This window comes from Convolutriloba macropyga, chromosome 7, assembly GCF_964194025.1.
Source record: "Convolutriloba macropyga chromosome 7, txConMacr16.3, whole genome shotgun sequence".
In the NCBI taxonomy this organism is placed as follows: Eukaryota; Metazoa; Xenacoelomorpha; order Acoela; family Convolutidae; genus Convolutriloba; species Convolutriloba macropyga.
This window is the reverse complement of record NC_134474.1, coordinates 74,370,552-74,389,671: the sequence shown is the minus strand read 5'-3', so window position 1 is coordinate 74,389,671 and position 19,120 is coordinate 74,370,552. Positions and strand designations below refer to the sequence as shown.

General features: G+C 37.5%; 2 protein-coding genes across 3 annotated transcripts in view; both read left to right on the top strand.

Annotated features, from left to right (window-relative positions):
* LOC142342533 (flotillin-1-like) overlaps positions 1–19,120 on the top strand; it is a 113,989-nt gene that overhangs the window by 9,142 nt on the left and 85,727 nt on the right. The window lies entirely within an intron of this gene.
* LOC142342534 (uncharacterized) overlaps positions 1–19,120 on the top strand; it is a 45,235-nt gene that overhangs the window by 8,414 nt on the left and 17,701 nt on the right. For both annotated transcript variants that reach the window (XM_075393886.1, XM_075393887.1), the window contains one exon: positions 11,798–12,073. In XM_075393886.1, coding sequence (XP_075250001.1) covers positions 11,798–12,073 — 276 coding nt within the window. The remainder of the gene's footprint in view (positions 1–11,797; positions 12,074–19,120) is intronic.

The window sequence follows — 19,120 nt, the reverse complement described above, 5'->3', positions numbered from 1 at the left end:
ATATAAAGATTCCCAAAAGATGTCTTTTGGAGCCAATGTTATTTCTAGACCATATAGCGGGCAAAAACTAGTTTTTATGCCAGGAACATTTGATTCGGTGGCGCAACTTCTTGCCACAGTTAAGCGCACAGTTGGATTACCCCATTTTTCTTTCAGAGAAATTAAGAGCTCTGGAAAATACAAAATTTTGCTAGGGAAATATGAGGGAATTACATTTCCCAGTGAAGAAATCCCTAGCATTATTGGCTTTGAAGGTATTCCTGACGGTAATGGAATTCATATTGGGTACAAAATGAATCCAAATGAAAACAGGCCTATGAAAAGTGATGACACAAAAGCATATTATGGGCAATTTCCAGCCGACCTTTATGCTGGAAAGCATCTTATTTTCATCTATACAAACATAATTGAATACCAATACGTCGGTGACACTAAGGCGCCTCTCTTGAGAGTCATTGATTCGAAACAACGTCTGAAAAACGGTAGTGTATGCGAGCTTGAACCAACTCATCGAATCGTTTTTACAAATTTAGACTACAAGAAACTTTTGACCAATACAATTCAATCAATTTCAATTGAACTGCCGACGGAAACAGGACAATTAGTTCCGTTTTCGGGAACTGGAAAAGTTATTCTAACACTACAATTCAAAAAATTTTAAAAATAAAATGGATTCTTACTATGCTAATCAAGCGACGTCTTTGCTTCATTTCTCTGGACATTATCGACAAAGAGGAAGTGGTTTTGGCGCCTTAGCTGCAGGAATTGGACGTGTTGCACTGCCCCTAGCATGTCGCTTCATTTTGCCAACTGCTAAAGGTATTGGGAAAGAGCTTCTGAAACAAAGTGTACCAGAGATTCTGGATGTAGTGGGCAACAAAAAATCTCCTAGACAAGCAATTAAGAACACAATTTCAAAAACTGTTTAAAACAGACTGGAGGCTCTCGACGAATTACTTCACGTAGGAGGAAATCAATACGAGGCAAGCCAATGAAAGTAGGCGAGAAACGCAGAAAGACCATTTCAACGCAAAGAGCACCAAAAAGAAGTCGGTCGGATTTTTTTGCTAAAGTGAACGATGATCGCTAATTTGCTACTATCAGAAGCAACTCACAGCTCACTGGACTTATTTGAAAAACCCTCACTACTGGTGACTTTTGATGGTAGTTTTTGTCAAAAATTGGGTCCATTCTACAGCCCAAATGGACCCATGTTAGAATTTGAAGTCGCTGGTGACAGAAACAACTTTATAGATTTACAAAAAATTTTTCTCGAAGTTAAATGTAAAATTGTCCAGTCTTCTGAAGCTGATTTGAAATATGACGCTACAGCCGCCGCTGACATTACAAAAACGGATTCTCCCTACTTTTGTAATAATGTGTTACATTCACTATTCTCTGATTGTACAGTGTCTGCTAATGGACTGAAAATTTCAAATGCTAACGGAAATTATGCTCACAAAAGTTTCATTGAGACCGAGTTTTCACATAATAAAGATGCAAAAAATACATGGCTGGCCTGTCAGGGCTACTCTTATGAGGAAAACCCGGGAACGCTATCAACTGCGGAAGTGAACAGAAGAAAACTTTTGGTGAGACAATCAGCTGAATGCACATTCTATGGCAAAATTGCTGTAGACTTTTTCACTTGCGACAGACATCTGCTAAGTGGCGTGACACTTCGAATTGCATTCAGACGCTCAATTGATGATTTTGATATAATGTCTGATGATGCTGCGAAACAATACAAAGTAAAAATTGTCGAAGCTAAATTGTTTGTGCGGAAGATGACCCTTAATGACACTGTTGTGTCCGCCATTGAAAAAACATTATTAAGTAGTCCCGCCTTCTATCCTTACCTTGAAACCCTCACAAATACGTTTCTAGCTTCAACTGTTCTACACAGTTGGAAACAAGAAGATATATTTGCGAGAGAACCAATCCGCCGACTGGCGATCTGCTTAAATACAAATGAAGCTTTTCTGGGTAACAACCGGCAAAATCCTTTTCATTTCCGAAAATTCAGCCTAGAGCAGATTTATGTATATCGAAACGGTTTGCCTGTGGCAGATGGTCCAACATCTAAAGCTGACGACAAACGTCTTTACTTTAATACAATATCGGATCTAGCTTACATTGATAATGGACATGGAATAAGTTTGACAGATTACACAAACCATTTCGTAATGGTTTTTGATTTGACCAGTACCCAACAAGCATCCCAGGACTTTATTCACCCTGAACTGACAAATTGTTCAATATATGTTGAGTTAAAATTTTCTGTGGCCTTACCAAACAATATTGAAATTTTCATTTTTGGTGAAAAAGCTAGTACAATTTTTGTTGATAGTGCAAGAAGAGTATCAAAGAATCAGATTTTAACAAACTAAAAATGGACGAAGATGATATAAATGATCTAATTCTAAGATGTGCTTTACTCAAGCATAAATTTCTGGGTGTCTTCGCTGCAAATAATTTTCCCCAAAAATTGAAACCAAACAGTTTCCTAATTGTTAACGCAGCAACTGCAGAAAGTTTTGGTACCCATTGGTTACTATTGTGTCAGAAAGAGGAAGAGGATTAGTTGTTCTTTGCTGATCCTCTCGGACAGTCTATTTCGTCATACAAAGATGTTTACCAAAGAATAATTTCTCTAGAAGAAAAGGCAAAAATTTAACAGTTACTGAAGGATCAGCCAATTCAAAGTAAAAATTCAAAAAAATGTGTGGACTTTATTGTATTTATATTGCTCATTATGTTTTTAATTCACAAAAAATTGTAAAACTGAGTGATGCTCAATTAATTCGCTTTGCTTTTCATATGATGTATTAACCTTTCCTTGATTGCAATAAATTTATTTTTTTTTCTCAAAATTTAATTTTTTCTTCATACACAAGGCCAACACTCAACAAATCAGTATTAATATTCAGTTTTCCGTATCCACTAACAAAAATATCCATAATTTGACAAAAAGCACCCGAATGAGGACCAGACAAAATGTTTTCAACTCTTCGGATACTTTCACTATTAACAAAATCAGTTTGAACTTGTTTCGATGGAGGACGGGCGTTGTAGATAGTCTTTTGAGCAAATACTGGCATCTTTGCACAGGGTTTTTGATTCATATTCACTGGTTTTGCATTGCTGTTTTTCACATTACTGTGGCAGGCAAAAGCTGGCAGTTGTTTGCGTACTGTCTGTGAGTCAACTTTATCTGCGGAGCTGTTGAATTCAACCGCCAATTTGAGCTTTGTAAAAACGTCTCCATTAGTCTCCAAAGTTGTTGCAGTCGAAAATAAGAATTTGAAGGTTGTAAAAATACAAGGCACAGGAAAATTCTGGTTTCGTTTCAAAGTTTCTTTTTCGAAAGTTGTTGTATCAAGCAAAACGTGATAATGGTTAGTTACTAAACCGCAAAACTCAGAATCAAAATGGGCACACACTGCATAAACATTTGTGTTAGAAAGGGTAGGTTTCTCTTGGACAATCTGAAACTTGAACTGTTTTTGAAATTGTTTAAAGTAATTTGGTGAGCGCTCGTACATCGCCTCAACCATTTTTTTTGCTGGTGTTGTTATTCGAAGTTTCTTCTAATTTTTGTTGGAATCGTGTTTTCTTTGCTGGAGGTGGTTTTGTTGATTCCTCATGGGTGAACTGAGCGCGTATATCAGCTGACTTTTCAATCAAGTTCTCAAATTCTAGAACAGTTAGAGAAACTCTCTGCTGACAATCGTAATCGCTTTCCGCTTTCTTGAACAATTTTAGAAACACAAAGGTTCCCGTCCTTTCATACGTTTTCACAGTTGCCCTGATTAAGCGCCCAGCAGTTTTCGAAATGTCGAAATAACAATCGCCAAATTCTGTGTCTTTAATGGAAGTGAAAGAGATGGCGCAACCAAATTTTATCTCTTTCAAATAAAGTTGTGAGCGCTCCAACTCAATAGCGGCGGCAAGCTGGGATTACACATGTGTCATCAAACACTCAATTAAAAACAAATGATTGGCGAATACAGTCCCAAGTATGCCTACGGCGTACTTGAGTCTGTTCATTACGATTTTTATGGCAAACATATGGTGCACGAATGTGATCTTTGGAGTGATTAGTTTTTGAGCTAAAATATCCAGATTAAGACTATCGAATCAATAAAATTTATTAACATCTGTATGTTCAACCTTAAGTTTTTCGGAATTAACAATAATTTTATTTTGCAAAATGTGCACGTTTTTTGGCCCAAAAGAACTGTTAACATTATGCCAGCAGCTGTAGCAGCGTATGAACCCTGAAATTCATTCATAATTTGGAAAAAATTGTCAAAAATTGTAATCTCTCACAGAAAAAAATCAAAAAATTGTACTTTAAAACAAAATGATGTCATTAGGCTGAGTTAAAAAAAGTTTTAACTTCCTCTAGCAACACCTCCTAGTTTTGGGCTCTCGTTCAAAAGGGTAAAAAAAAGCAGGTTTGTTAAAAAAAATTGAATATTTTGAAAAGAAAATTTTTTTGATAGATGACCTCTGACCTTTGACCCCAAAAAGGAGAAACACTTGAGATGAAACTGATGGTACAGAGGTCCTCAGCACACTGTGTCCTACAAAACATCTCATCACGCTCGTCAAATTTAACTTAACCGTTACGGAGATAATTAGCGCCTAATTAACGGCTAATTAGCGACTAATTGACATAATTGCTAATTAATGGAAAAAAAAAATTGGATTTTGTTACAGCAATGTCTTTGTGGGAACATGCTGGATGTTTTTGATCATAACCATCATGGCCGAAAAATGGCTCCTTCACCAATTTCGAAAACATCTGGTCATCAATGTCACATTAACATCTGGCATTAATTAGCATATGAAGTACCCTAAGGAAAGATGTTAGATCGCGTTTCTTTGCATTTTTGCACATTGTGGGCCCACAGCATCAATTCTCTCATAACACCTGTCATCGAAAAAGGTTTCAGAAAAAAGACACATGTTTCTGTCATGTAATTGTCATTTAATGACATTGATTTATGATGATTGACAGAAAAAAATAACTTTTTTTCTGGTTGTTTTAGAGCAATTTTTTAAGTGCTGACCTATGTTTTTCGGCCCGGGGAGCAATTTTGCTCATCACACTTGACAACGTAGGACAACTCTAACCACCCGTTATAGATAAGGTCTAAAATGACACTTTTTTGAAAAAATTCAAATAAAGTAACATGTTTTTCCGCTTTTTTAAATGCATTTTTTGAAGTAATCCACAAACAACAATACTCGGTATGACCCATCTAAGGGTCTACTAGCACATCTTTTGAATTCGCAATCGCAAAATGTTTTAATCCTTTTTTCGCGTTTAATTTTACTAAAATTTCGAAACTATTTTCCCGCCGATTCCAGTCAACCAGAGGCCGCTATTTTGAAATTCAAATTTGGCGCCCTATCTAGTGAAAATCCCTTTTGTGCATTAGCTTCAAATTAGGTATAATAATAAAGCCGGGATAATAGTTTTAAGAAAAGACAAAGTCTTTCGAGGTCGAGATAAATTTGGAGTTGAAGCGCGCGCCAAAATTAGCCTATAGAAAAACGTTCAATTTGAATATCAAATTTGCCGCCCTATTTCAGTACCATTTTCAAAACACTGTAAACATGTATTCAGTCGTAACGAGTGAAATTGAGTATTACACAGAACTGAGTTTTATTGCAGAGTAACGAACATTATTAAACAAACCGTTTATCCAACTTCATTTATTTACTTCTGATAACTGCTTTTGAAATGACTTATTCTTGCCGCTTCTGCCCTTCAACGTTTAGTACACCGGGAAACAAATCGCGACATGAAACACAATTTCATCCCGATGAGTGCGGCTTACCACATTATCAATGTTCAATTTGTGAGTTTTCAACTAGAGAAATGTCTCCTCTTGAAGAACATATGAGAACAGTTCACTCAAAGTTTACAAATTGTTGTCGTTCTTGTTATCTTGGTTTTAACAATTCTCACCTCTACGCACAACATATGAGCTCTGTTCAATCGCTTCCCGTTTTTGGAGAAGAGTTCCAGCCTTTACAAATACCCTCCCAGTCCGCATTTAATGGTTACGTTCAAACGTTTGTAATCGAAGCTGAAAACAATGAAGAAAATTCGTTGGACTTGCAGACCTTTATGAAGTCCAAGCGAGCACAAATAAAGGAACTTATTGAGCAAAAATTAAGCTCAGGACCCCAGAAAATTCAATTTTCTGCTGAAATATCACTCTTCAAACCAAAACACGAGACTGATGAAGACGACGAAAATTTAGTTACATTTGCCAATTCACTAATGACCCCAGTAACTGTTGGAGGTATCTCAAACGACGACTTTGCCTTGATGGTGGAAAAAATGTTGGCTGTTCTCTTTACTTTCGTGTCTTCAGGGAGTGGATGGCTACTAGATCGGGTGATTCGCTTACATCTCAACTTTGCGAAATACAGACCTATTCGGGGATCGTCATTCATAGCTCTTCCTTACGAGTTATCCACATGCTAAGCTGTTCTAAATATTCGAAGCCACAATGACAATAACTGCTTTGTCTACTGTTATATAGCAGCCAGATGTCTGAAGGAAAGTATTGGCATGAAAGTTGACGGTCAAAACGATACTTTGAGAGCGACAAATCCCGAAACTTATAAAGACCTGAAGTCGCTTTTCCCAGCGGGCAATTTTCAGATGCCATTGGGTCTTAGTAGTCTCAACAAGTTTGAGGAACTTAATTCTGTTCAAGTTAACGTGTTTGGTCACCACAAAACAGATCTATTTCCTATGCGAATTTCAACAAAAAAGAGTTCAGAGGAGTTGGTTATTAATTTACTGCTACTTTACGATTCAGATAAACATCACTATGTTCTTATCAAGGACCTGTGCAATTTTTATTGCTTTCCGCGGTCAGTGAGTCATCGTAGTTACCTGATTTTATGCAGAAACTGTTTCTGGTTATGTTATGACGGTGTCACAGCTTTCGATGAACACGTTGAAGGGTGTAAAGATCATTCACCAGCCCTTGTTCGAATGCCCAGCGAAAACAGCAATATCTACAAATTTAACAACTGGTCTGCCCTCTGGTTTGCCCCATTGGTAATTTACTTTGATTTTGAATCTTTCGTAAGGCCAGTATCTACTTGTTCACTTAGTGGAAACGTCTCCTCATCATCCACCATAGAAATTCATGAGCCCTGCGGTTTCGCTCTGACTGTTGTTGAGCATAACAACCCGAAGCCAGAGTATACCCACTTAGATAGCTCCGAAAATTGCATGAAGATATTTGTGAAAGTGCTTCACAAGTTGGCAAATGATATTCACAAGCAGAAACAAAAACATCCGTATTTTCTTGGAGACAGATCAAAACTTGGAAAAACAGAAAGTGTTGCTTGTTGGATTTGCGAAACTGATTTTGATGAAAATGACGAAAAAGACCTTGACCACTGCCACTACAGTGTAAATTTTTGGGCTGGGCCCATCCGCAATGCAACCGACTACGGAGAACGTCAAAAATCATTCCCGTAATTGGGCACAACATAAAAAATTACGATCTCCACCATATCTGTCTGGCATTGCAGGAAAGTGAGCCATCTACAACAATAAGCGTAATACCTGCAACTGACGAGAAATATATCTCGATGCAATTAGGTGTTCAAGTGGACACGATGAAAAAGGATGGGCAAATTGTTCCAGTGTATGAGTTCCTTAGGTTTGTTGACTCGTCCAAGCTTTTTAACGCATCTCTAGAAAAACTCACCGAAACTTTACCACAATCTGAATTCGGCATTTTAGAAGTAATGTTCAATGAAGCTCCTAGTGACCACTTTGACCTGCTCAAGCAAAAAGGTTACTACCCATATTCATACATGTCTAATCGGACAAAGTTCTCGGAAGATAGTTTGTCTCCAATAGAAGCATGGAAAAACTCACTAAATGGCACAACAATAAAGCAAAACGAATGGAATCATGCAAACAGAATGTGGAATTTGCTTGGGTGTAAAACCATGCAGGATTATCATGATGCCTATCTAAAATTAGATTGTGCTTTATTAGCTTGCTGCTCCGAGTATTGTCGGAAAATTAGTTTCAAAACTTACAAGATTGATGTTGTACAGTTCTTCACTGCCCCAAACAGGCAAAAGATGCCGCACTTCGTATCACCAAAGCTGAAGTTCAGTTATTCACTGAACGGGAACATCTGGACATGATAGAGCCAGCGATACGCGGGGGTATAACCTCTGTTTTCGAAAGTCGACATTTTAAAGCAAACAACCGCTACCTGCCTGGGTTCAACTCCAAGGAAACGTCCACATTTGGGCTAATGGTGGACGCTAATAATTTATATGTGGAGTTATGCAGGAGGAGATGCTACCCGTTGGTGATTTTTGTTTTGTTTTCGACATCTCAATAAACGAACTACTACACCACCCTGATAGCTCTTCAGTTGGGCATTTCTGTGAAGTCGATTTAGAATACCCAAGTGAAATACATGATCAACAGCGGGACTACCCATTGGCACCAGAAAAAACACTAGTAAAGGACGACTGGCTAAGCGATTATCAGTTAGAGGTTAAACAGCGTTACAATTTACCTGAAAATAAAGTTAACAAACTACTACAAACTATGTTTGACAAAAGCAAATATGTCCTACACTACAAACTACTGCAATTCTGTGTTCGACTGGGGTTGCGTATCAAAAAAAGTACACAGAGTTCTCAAATTCACACAATCAAAGTGGCTTGAACCGTACATTACCTTAAACAGCGCCATGAGAAAAAAAGCAACTAACAGATTTGAACAGAACTACTACAAATTGATGAACAACTCGGTATATGGGAAAACAATTGAGTCAAAACGAAGACGACTGAAAGTAGACATAACACGGGAAGCCGAAAAAACTGCAAAACTTACATCAAAATTCGAGTTTGACAAATTTAAAATATTCGGCGAAAACATGGCGGCGATCTGTTCTCGACCAAAATTTATTAAATGGACAACACCAACTATTGTCGGGGTGACCATCTTGGATCTTTCAAAACTACGTATGTACGGGTTCCACTATGATATTATGCGCGCAAATTTTCGGTGCTCACTCTTGTACTCTGATACCGACAGTCTATTGTATAAAGTTGAGACGACTGACCTCTATGCCGACTTGGCAAAGAAGAAAGAAGTTTGTACAGAATTCGATTTTTCAAACTATCCTGACAATCATCCACTCTACTCCGATGTTAACCACAGCAGAGTTCTCAAGTTCAAGGATGAATTCGCTGGTGACTACATCTCGGAATTTATATGCTTGAAGCCCAAAATGTATTCAATAACTTCTAAAAGTAAGTAATAAATTACATATATACTTTTATTCCTCGAGAACTGATCACTTTTTTTGCATGTTGAAATAAGAACTCACCTGAGACTCGAGGTTGATCTGCTTTTGTTTTATTCCAGGTTGTAGAAAGCTGTCGGCGAAAGGGGTAACAAAAGCTGCCCAGAAGTTGTTGACACACGAGCTGTACAAGTCTACACTGGTTATGGCAAAACAATATCGAGCAATAAGTAATAGAGTAACGTCCGAAAACCATATTCTAAAAACAGTATCCGAAAACAAAGTGTCCCTCTCAGCGTACGACAATAAACGATACATTCTGGCTGATGGTTTGAGAACACTGCCATTTGGGCATTATTCTATAAGGAACAGTTCGCAATCTACAGCAGAGAGTGATACTGATTCATATAGCTGGTTCGATAATGAGAAAGAGGACAGTGAAATAAGTTGGGATTACAAATCAGTCTCAGAAGAAAGTTTAAGTAGAATTTTCAATGGTAGAGACAATGACGCTGATGTCGACTGGGATTATCCGACACCTCCCAGTCCCATTCCTCCTCCAGCAAAAAGAATGAGAAAACATTTAAGTGATCACATGAATCAAATGCTTGATATGGCAGAAAACTGGACACCACCCGACCCGGGAATGATTGTTGCTAGAGCTACTACTGAGGAGGAAACTAGTGATTCTGATGTTGTTGATTTCGATAGGAGCAGCAGTTCTGAAGATGATCTTTTTCAGTGCTCCCTCATTAACTTTGAAGCAAGTGACAGCAGTGATTAAAATTCATAGCAAAACCCAACGCTTGAGCGTTTTGTTGCTTGCTAAATTAATTCAAACAAACTTACCTTAGTTTCCACTTCTACGCAATTTTGTACGTGATTTTTGGTATAACTTTAAGTTTCAGAGCGTGTTTTCAAAGTGTTCCGCAGTTTGATTTTGTGAGGTAAATTATTGTTTGTACGTGAATTTTGGTTTAACTTTAAGTTTTAGAACCTGTTTTCAAAGTGCTCCGCAGTTTGGATTTTGTGAAGTAGTTAATTGTTTTAATTTGTTTGGTTTACAGTTGGAAATACAAAATAATAAATTGTTGTTTGATCCGTTTTCACATAAATCGGGAGCTCGGTAAATAATCTTTTTAAATGCAAAGTTGATCGCGGTAATTTTTTCTTATTTACATTCTCAATTTACATGTACAATTCAAACGCAAGTTCAGTCGCGGCAATTCTTCCTTCTCAATTTACATGTAGATCAGAAGGGATATACCACTCCATATTATCCTCATGGGATATACCACTCCATATTATCCTCATGGGATATACCACTCCATATTATCCTCATGGGATATACCACTCCATATTATCCTCATGCATTCTATACCCTATTATCCTCATGGCAGGATAACCCCCCCATCCCAATACAGCTATATAATACTACTATTGTCTCTTCATTTGGTTGACAACTAAGTCAAAATTGTAGATGAGCTCGGGTCGGAACATCATGTGCGAACGCACATTAACGAGCCTCCTTGTTTTTTTTACTACTCAAAGTTATAAGCCTTTTTCCAGAAAAGTGAGAATATGGTTAGAAGTTTTTCTCCGTCGTTAGGAATTGGAGACACGAGCTGAAGAGTGGGCACAATCGAGTTTCACTCTCATTCCACTTTTGTATTATTTTTGGTCCTCTTTAACTTTACTCAAAAACATTAACATGCACAGGTTTATTTTTCCAATTTCATTTCACTTTGTTTTATGTCAACTTTCGGATCTATTATGTTCCCCCTCCCCATCCCCATCCCCCCTCACAGCTTTTACGCCCCTCAGGCGCACGTGCTATTTTTTACATAGTAACGTGCTACATAACAAAACATAAATTGTAATGGGGGGGGGCATGAAAAGACTATGTGGGGGGGGGGGGGGGGGGGGAGGGAGGTTGGGGGAAGGGAAACAGAATAGATCTCAAACTTTCAACCACTAGTACTGCTGACTGCTTTCTGATTGCAGAATAAAGTAAAATATTCTTCCAAACTTTCCATCAGTGATTATGGTGTGAACAAATATACAGTCGAGATTAAATTGTTTTTTTTTTAAGAAAACAAATCTTTGTTTATCCATTAACTCGTGTAATCTAATGCATGAAATTGAATTGATAGCAGTTTTTTGTGTAGATTTTTTGATTAGATATAGGACTAGTTTACTGTTCTACGCACTTAAAAGGTCGCACATTATCAAGTATTAAAGGTGGAACTTAATTAGAGTCTTTTTACTCCCCCCTCCACGGAATTATAGCCCCTCCCCCGCGACATTATAGCCCCCATTATTTTGGGTAGTTTTTGGAGGTAGAGGCTATATGTTATATAACCATACTACATTGAGGGGGCTATAATGGGAAAGACACCTTCATTCATAGAAGAGAAATAGAAGAGAAACAGAGACGGATATTTGCCAAAAATTATGTTGTTGTTGTTTGTCAGAGGGTCAGACGGCTGATGGTCTGGTGTTCTCTCGCCCAGGCTCTGGTCCAGTAGTGCTCACAGCTGATTCCAGGGGGAGGAAGAACAGGATAGGTGTGGACAACAACACCAACTCGCCGGCTTCTCCAATTCCAGTCAAGCATCAGATCCACACAGTCACAGTGCTGCCTCGGATAGAGCCAGCAACTGGCACTTTTGGTATCTCCTCTCAGGACCTTGACATGCGCAAGGGATCGGCACAGTCTAAAGCGTCTCAGGATAGCGGAATTAGTATTGGTGAGCCCTTTTTTAAGAGTTAACTAAATTTTGTAGTGTCTTTGTTTGGTGTTAGGTTAGGAGAGAACAACCCAATGTAAATTGTTCATAAAACATAAGCTTGACAAGAAGCTCTGCCTGTTCAACGTATACTTGGCCCGAGAGATGAAGCCTTGAGGACCAAGAAATAACATGAGAACGATGAGAACATAAAACCATGTCGAATGCCCATTGAGTATTCTACATCCCCCTCTGTAAAACGATGTAGCATTGACGTAAAAAGTTTTTTCAACAATAACGTAAAACAACGTTTGCGTAACAAAAATGGAAATTTTAGTTTAAAGGCTTTAAGATCGCCAGCCCTGTTTTCTAACGCTTAAACATCATTCCTGTTTGGCAGTACAGGTGCGAGCTTCATGACTCCATCATTTGTTCAAACTTTCGCTGACCCAACCACACCTACAGACCTTTCTATGCTCTCTGTAACTCGACCCATTTTGTAATACCGCCGCTCGTTACAATCTTGGATCAACCGAATGAGTTCGCCATCTCTAGTGGTGTTGTTTGCTGTAGTTGCTTACCATTTTTGCCAATAATTAGAAGGAAGCAATGATTTATTAAGAACTCTATCCCAAATTGGATTTTCATAAACTTGAATTTATCGAAAGAGCTTTCAAAGATCCACGAATTTCTCCTCGCAAGTAGCTATAGCGGGAAACTTTTGCTGTTAACAAGCAAGAAGTTATTGGGAGTCAGTGATTCCAAGTCTTTAACATCTTAATAGACCGTGGTCAACAGTCTTGCTTTCAATAATTGCTCCACAATACACATGGCGGTCGAAAGACCGTTCTCGGTGAAAGATCTGTTCCCCAACACTGCTTAATTTGCTTCCTTGCTATATATGACTCACCGTTCCCATACTGCTGCGAAATGACTTGCTGCCGGTTGGTTGAGTTTGCAACGGATTCCCTGTTGATTCAGGTTTTCACCAATCCCTTCTCTCTTCCATGCCACAATATATACTGTGAACTCTCATTGAGCTGAAGCAAAAACTATCACTGTTGTTGCTGATCATTGTACTTGGCCTCTGGCAATGAATTGCATAACTGCATTGAGACAACTATTTGTGTCTAACTCAGGATCACCTCAATTTGACCGTGCTCACAGTTGGACAAGTAAACAGGAAACATCATCGTTTTTTGTTTTTTCGCCAATTTTTTAGTAAAATGGCCGAAGTAGTTCACTCCAATAGTTCTAAGAGCTACTGCAGCATCTAATCGTTGGGAAGTAATCTGACGTTTAGAGTTTTTGTTAACCCTGTCGAATATCAATCGATTGTTCCAAATCTACTTCAGTAAATCCTTGTAGAATTGACAATTGTAATAATTTTTTTAAATAACACTGGGAATTAACGTTTGTGTATGGCGAACATATTGTACACCAACTGATGTGAATAACGGCATCTGTCTAATTTGGAGCTTGCTTTGTTTGAGTAATAAAATTTAGTTCAACTCGGCGTTCCTGAAAAAGAACGACTGCTAATTCTGGGATGCCTGCAAAAGAGTGGGGTGCTAATGGCCTTTGTAGAGGGAGAAGAAATCGAGAGTTAACGTTCTTCTTTTGATAGAAAAAAATCTTATTCTGATGGCAAAATGTTCATTAGCTCCACGTTGCTATCCAACGCTCCTATTTTCATTTAATATTGCGCTAATTTTTGGAATACGACGAAAAAGGACAATATTGTTGTGAAAATGCCATTTATTATTATCTTTCTTTTGTCACCATATCCCACACTATAAGTTTTTTTAAAAATGTATTAAAAAACGTTTTGTGGGAATGAAACAGTTGAAATGCTCCACCTTATTTGGTAGGGGAGCTGGGTTTTTTTTCAAAAAAGTTGCTCATCATAATCTTGGGTAGGACCACCAGTAAATCGTCAGAAACATTATTGTTATTTAACATTCGTTAATAAAATAGAACAGTACTCTTCTGCGCTTTCACTTTTTAGACATACTTTCTCGCAATGCACATCCAACTCATCCAAAATATTGTATCCTTTGAAATTAAACTTAACGAATTTAGCTATCGGGAGAATAATTAATAACAGCATACAAGGCACAATTAGCACTCGATGGAGAAAGATTTTTTTACTACGAACGTTTTTTTACTGTGCTTTGCAAATAAACACAGTGTTTTAATTCTCAAAAAAACTTTTCTAAAAGCTAAAAAATAAAATTTTGTTGAAATTTGAATTTAATCAACTGAGGTGGAAATATCAAATAATTGCAGATCACTATTCATGCTGAGGGATTTTTCAAAATTTAATATAATACTGATCACTTTTCTTACAGAGAACCATCCACAAATAAACCATTAATGATCATTTTTCTGACAAAAAATTTTTTAGAAGTTGATAATTACCGATTATTTTTCATACGATAAATATTTTGAGAAACTAAGACAGTACTTGTTTAATCTCCATTAAGTGAATGCCCACTATATTTAAGCCTATACTGATTCATTTTGTGATTTTTACAAGTTGGTCTGGTTGAGCCGACTGTGCAAAATTTTAAAAAATATTATAGCAGTTTTATCTAAATATTTCAAATGAACTTTCTAAGAAAATTAAATTAATTAAAAACAAAAACAGATGAGCTAAAAAACTTTTCCTTTTTGTGTTATTTGCATTTGATTGTTATCTTAAACAAACAAACAATATAAAATCAAAAGTATAATGTAAATAAACCTAAATCATCATAGGCACTATATAGTTTGAATGTTCCAGCACTCCTTTCCGTCGCTGTGTTCTTGTTTTGAAAGCGTCGTTGAAGTCGGATTAGTAGTTGTGGAAAAAAACATTTGTTTCTTTAATGTTTCGTGGATATCAAGGGACTTAGCTTCTGGAAATTGCATCCGGTAAATGAAGTTCATTAGTTTAAAAATGCGGGATCCGAGGGACAAATTTTGTCTCCAAAATCCTCGAAGTAGCCAAACTGGCCATTTTGTGGAATTTGGTGACCAAAAAATGTAGCCATTTCCAAACAATTCTTTTAAAATCATCTTTTTTTCATTCTCAGCCAGTTCTGCATTTCTTATCAGCGTTAGTCTGTAGTTAAATCTTTCTGATGAAACAGCTGAAACAGCATTAAGATTTTTTTCAACAAAATAGTCAATTTTAGCATCTGACTATGTTAAACTATGAAATTTTGCAGGCCAAATGAAAGCGTTTCGTTCTAAACACCAGAAATATATATTCTCTGGAGAGAATAATGAAAATATTCCATTATAAGAAAGATAGAGAGTACAGATTTACAGGAGCAATTTATATACTAGATGAAAATTGATAAAACTAAATGGGAATGCAAGAACCGCGATAAAGCGCTGGTATCTCACTTCTTTGTAAAGATCACTTATAAAGGTTTTTATTATTTCCGGGTCGAGGTTTTTGGGTGAACTTTGCAAAAAAAATGCGGTGAACACGGTGAATTTTTGTAAGAAATGCGGTGATTGCGGTTAATTCGATGAAAAAAATACTTCACCATATTTCACCGCATTTCTTACAAAAATACACCGCGAATTTCACTGCATGTCTTACAAAAATTAACCGCATCAACTTTTGTCTTAACATCAAGCTTTAATGGGAAAGGCGCCACGTCTGCTGCCTTCTTAGATGTAGAGCAAGCTTTTGACTCAGTATGGCACGAAGATATCTTATATAAGCAAATCCAAATCAACACACCATGGTGGATCAGAAAATGGAATAGCAGCTTCCTAAGTAACAGAAAATTCAAAGTAAAATACAACCAAGGAATTGCTAAAAGCTTTACACCCGAAGCAGGGGTCCCCCAAGGGAGAATTATGAGCACAATTTTGTTCAATATGTATGTAAGCAAACCGAAATGTAAAGACACATCAATCTCACAATATGTTGATGATATTGCTATACACTAAACACATGAAAAGCAAGAATTAGGTTCTAAACATCTTCAAATCGCAATTAAACACCTAGAAAAATGGTGCGATAAATGGAAAATACTCTTCAACGCGGGAACAACAATATACACTATATTCACTAGACAAACTCTGAACACAAATCTGAGGCTAAGAATAGAATCAGAAGACATCAACGTCAGCAAAGAAGTAAAATTTCTCGGGCTTCATCTCAACTATAAATTGACATGGACAAATCATGTCAACAAAATAGTCGCAAAAATGCAACAAAGGATCAACATGCTATGACATCTAAAATCAAAAAACATAAAATCTAATATTATCATGTACCTAAATAAAACAATGGTAAGACCACTATGCATTAATGCAAATGCAGCTTGGGCAAATGTAACAAAAAGTGATCTCTTCAAGATACAAAAAGAACAAAATAAAGCTATAAGACTTGCATATAAGCTGCCATTGTGGAGGAACGTAGATGAACTTCATCAAATAAGAAACTTAGTAACAGTAAATAATAGAATCCAAAGTTAAGCTCAGAATTCCTTGCAGGGGCTATAAAGCGAAACAAAGAAATTAAAAACATAATAGAAAACTTTTGCTAACTTGGAGCCAGATCAATATGTATCAAACGCCTTTGCAAAACATTTTATAGAAAAAAATCAAACAACAGTGAATGCGGAAATCTTGGAGTGTGACTCGAGACGTTAGCTGAAGCCATTCGAAACAAAAAAGAATCAAAAGAAAGGGGCAAAAAAGGAAAAACGAAAACTAAGGCAAAACTCTAAAACAAAGGTGAATGCGGACGTCTTGGGGTATGGCTCGAGACGTTAGCTGAAGCCATTCATAATAACAAGAAAAAAAGAAAAGAGCATAAGGATAAAACCGAAATTTAGGGCAAAACTCTAAAACAAAGGTGGATGTGGACGTCTTGGGGTATGACTCGAGACGTTAGCTGAACCCATCAAAAATAGTAGCAAACTCTTCCAAAAATCTACAGAACAAAGGTGGATGCGGACGTCTTGGGGTATGACTCAAGATGTTAGCTGAAACCATTCAAAAATGCACTGCCTGGGCCAAAACACTTTTTTTCTGCATGTATGGTTGTTATGTGTTCACATGTGTGTATGTATGCCTGGTATGCCTGGATGCCTAAAGCGCGTATATGTCTTTATTTGTATATGTTAAGGCATTTCCATCCCCTGAAATTCGTCCTCAGATGCTCACTAACCAATGAACCGAATCAAACCACATCAGAAAGATCAGTGTGGGAGACTAGGCTGGTCACGGGAATCAGTCTAGGTCTTGAAGCTGATCTAACTCCAGGGTATCAGCAAGGGAGGGCAGCATGATCGTTGGAATCATGCTGAGGCCTTGAAACTCGCCCCACACTAACTCCGGGGCACCAGTAAGGGAGGGCAGCATACTCTGGTCCCGCTCGGGAACAACCACTCATCCCCGCAAGGGCGAATATAACCGCCTCAAAAAAAGGCATAAACTACAAGCTTTAGTACTCTCAGTTCGCAAGCCGACTGCTCGTCCTCTGAAAGCGAGGGCTGGCTGTCGGTGGTCTTCTTTCCTTCTTCTTTTTCTCTTTTCCTGCTTTCTTCTTCTCTGAAGACTCTACTCTTTCACTCTCCCCCCCCACCCTCCTTCTTTCCCAAACTTCCTCTGAAATTTCTTTGCTGTCACTCCCAGGCCCCCTCCATCCTTCCACGAAAACATAACAAAGGCTCAAAAAATTCCACAACCAAGTATTCCATCCAAACCAATCTCTCTGCCTCCATCCTCCAGACAAGTACTCAATTTAAACCACAAGAAACCAACAAAAGTACCAAAACCAAATGCAAACCAAAGTGAAAGCGCAGTTTAAAAGGTGGTGTAAACTACCACCTGAGAAATTGCAATTAGCAGTTCACTGCTAATTGAACACATTATAAGTCAAATCATATCAAATAGGTAAGAGGTTTGAGCCCATGTAAGGAAGCTTCATTTTTGTAAGAATACTGAGAACACGGTGAAAATAAAAAAGTCACCACGATTTATCGCATTCATCGCAAAATGATGAAAGAAATACGCGGTGAAAATAATTTTTCACCGCATTTCTTCGCATTTCTTACAAAAATTCACCGCCAAACCTCGACCCGGGTTTAGAAAATTTTTGTTGCGTTCAATCTTCTACTATCATCTGCAAAAAAAAACATTTTAAAGCGCTGGTTTCAATCTTTTAGCAATTTTTTCACACTAGATGGCGCTATAAATATCGAAGTTTTTTTATACGGTCCATGCTCCAAATCTGACAAGTTCAGTTTCAATGTTGCATATATTTTTACTTTTTTTTGACCCTCTGCCTTCATTGCTACATGTTTCTTGCTTGCTAAAAAAAACTTGACAAAAATCTAGCATCTACCGTCCCTAATGCTTTGCCCGGTCTCTATTGCTTTCAATTTGGGCCACAATCCTTGCTGGTAACAGTTCTAACAAAAGTTGGGGAAACAATCAATGTAATCAGTAGGAGACAGCAGTAAGATTTATGTAAAAGTTTTGTAATAGTTATGTTTGATTTATCTTCTAATATTTATGTGCATAATTGTAGAGAAGAAACCCCAAGCAATCAGAAAACTCGCCTACGGCTATAACAGCGTTTTTAATTGCTCTCGTAGAGAACCAATTATTGTGAACGTGTGTGTCTTTTTATGCAAAATTTTCACTTGACCGTTTTGACTTTTCGAGTGACTTTTACGCCCTTGACTTTTTGCGTTTCGCGTCATCTAAAATTCTCTCTCAATCACAATTTCAAGCAGCTGAACTCAACAATTGGCGGCATTTTAATACTAAAAGTCAATTGAAAAGTGCGCCGAAACTGGTGCCATTTTTCACTTTAAATCTTAATAGTGGTATATGTCAACCTCTAATGTGGTTATTTGAAGCCCACTATTGAACTTCTTAGTCCCATTTAGACTCCCCCCCCCCCCCCCGACTGAAGCAGGCTGCAATTCATTAGAGCTCCCACTAGTCGTTCGAGAACACTTGGAATACCGAAAAGCTTTATTAATTTACAGAGAATGTTATGGAGATATTTGTTCCAAAGCTTACGCTTTAACTAAAGTTTCACTTTTG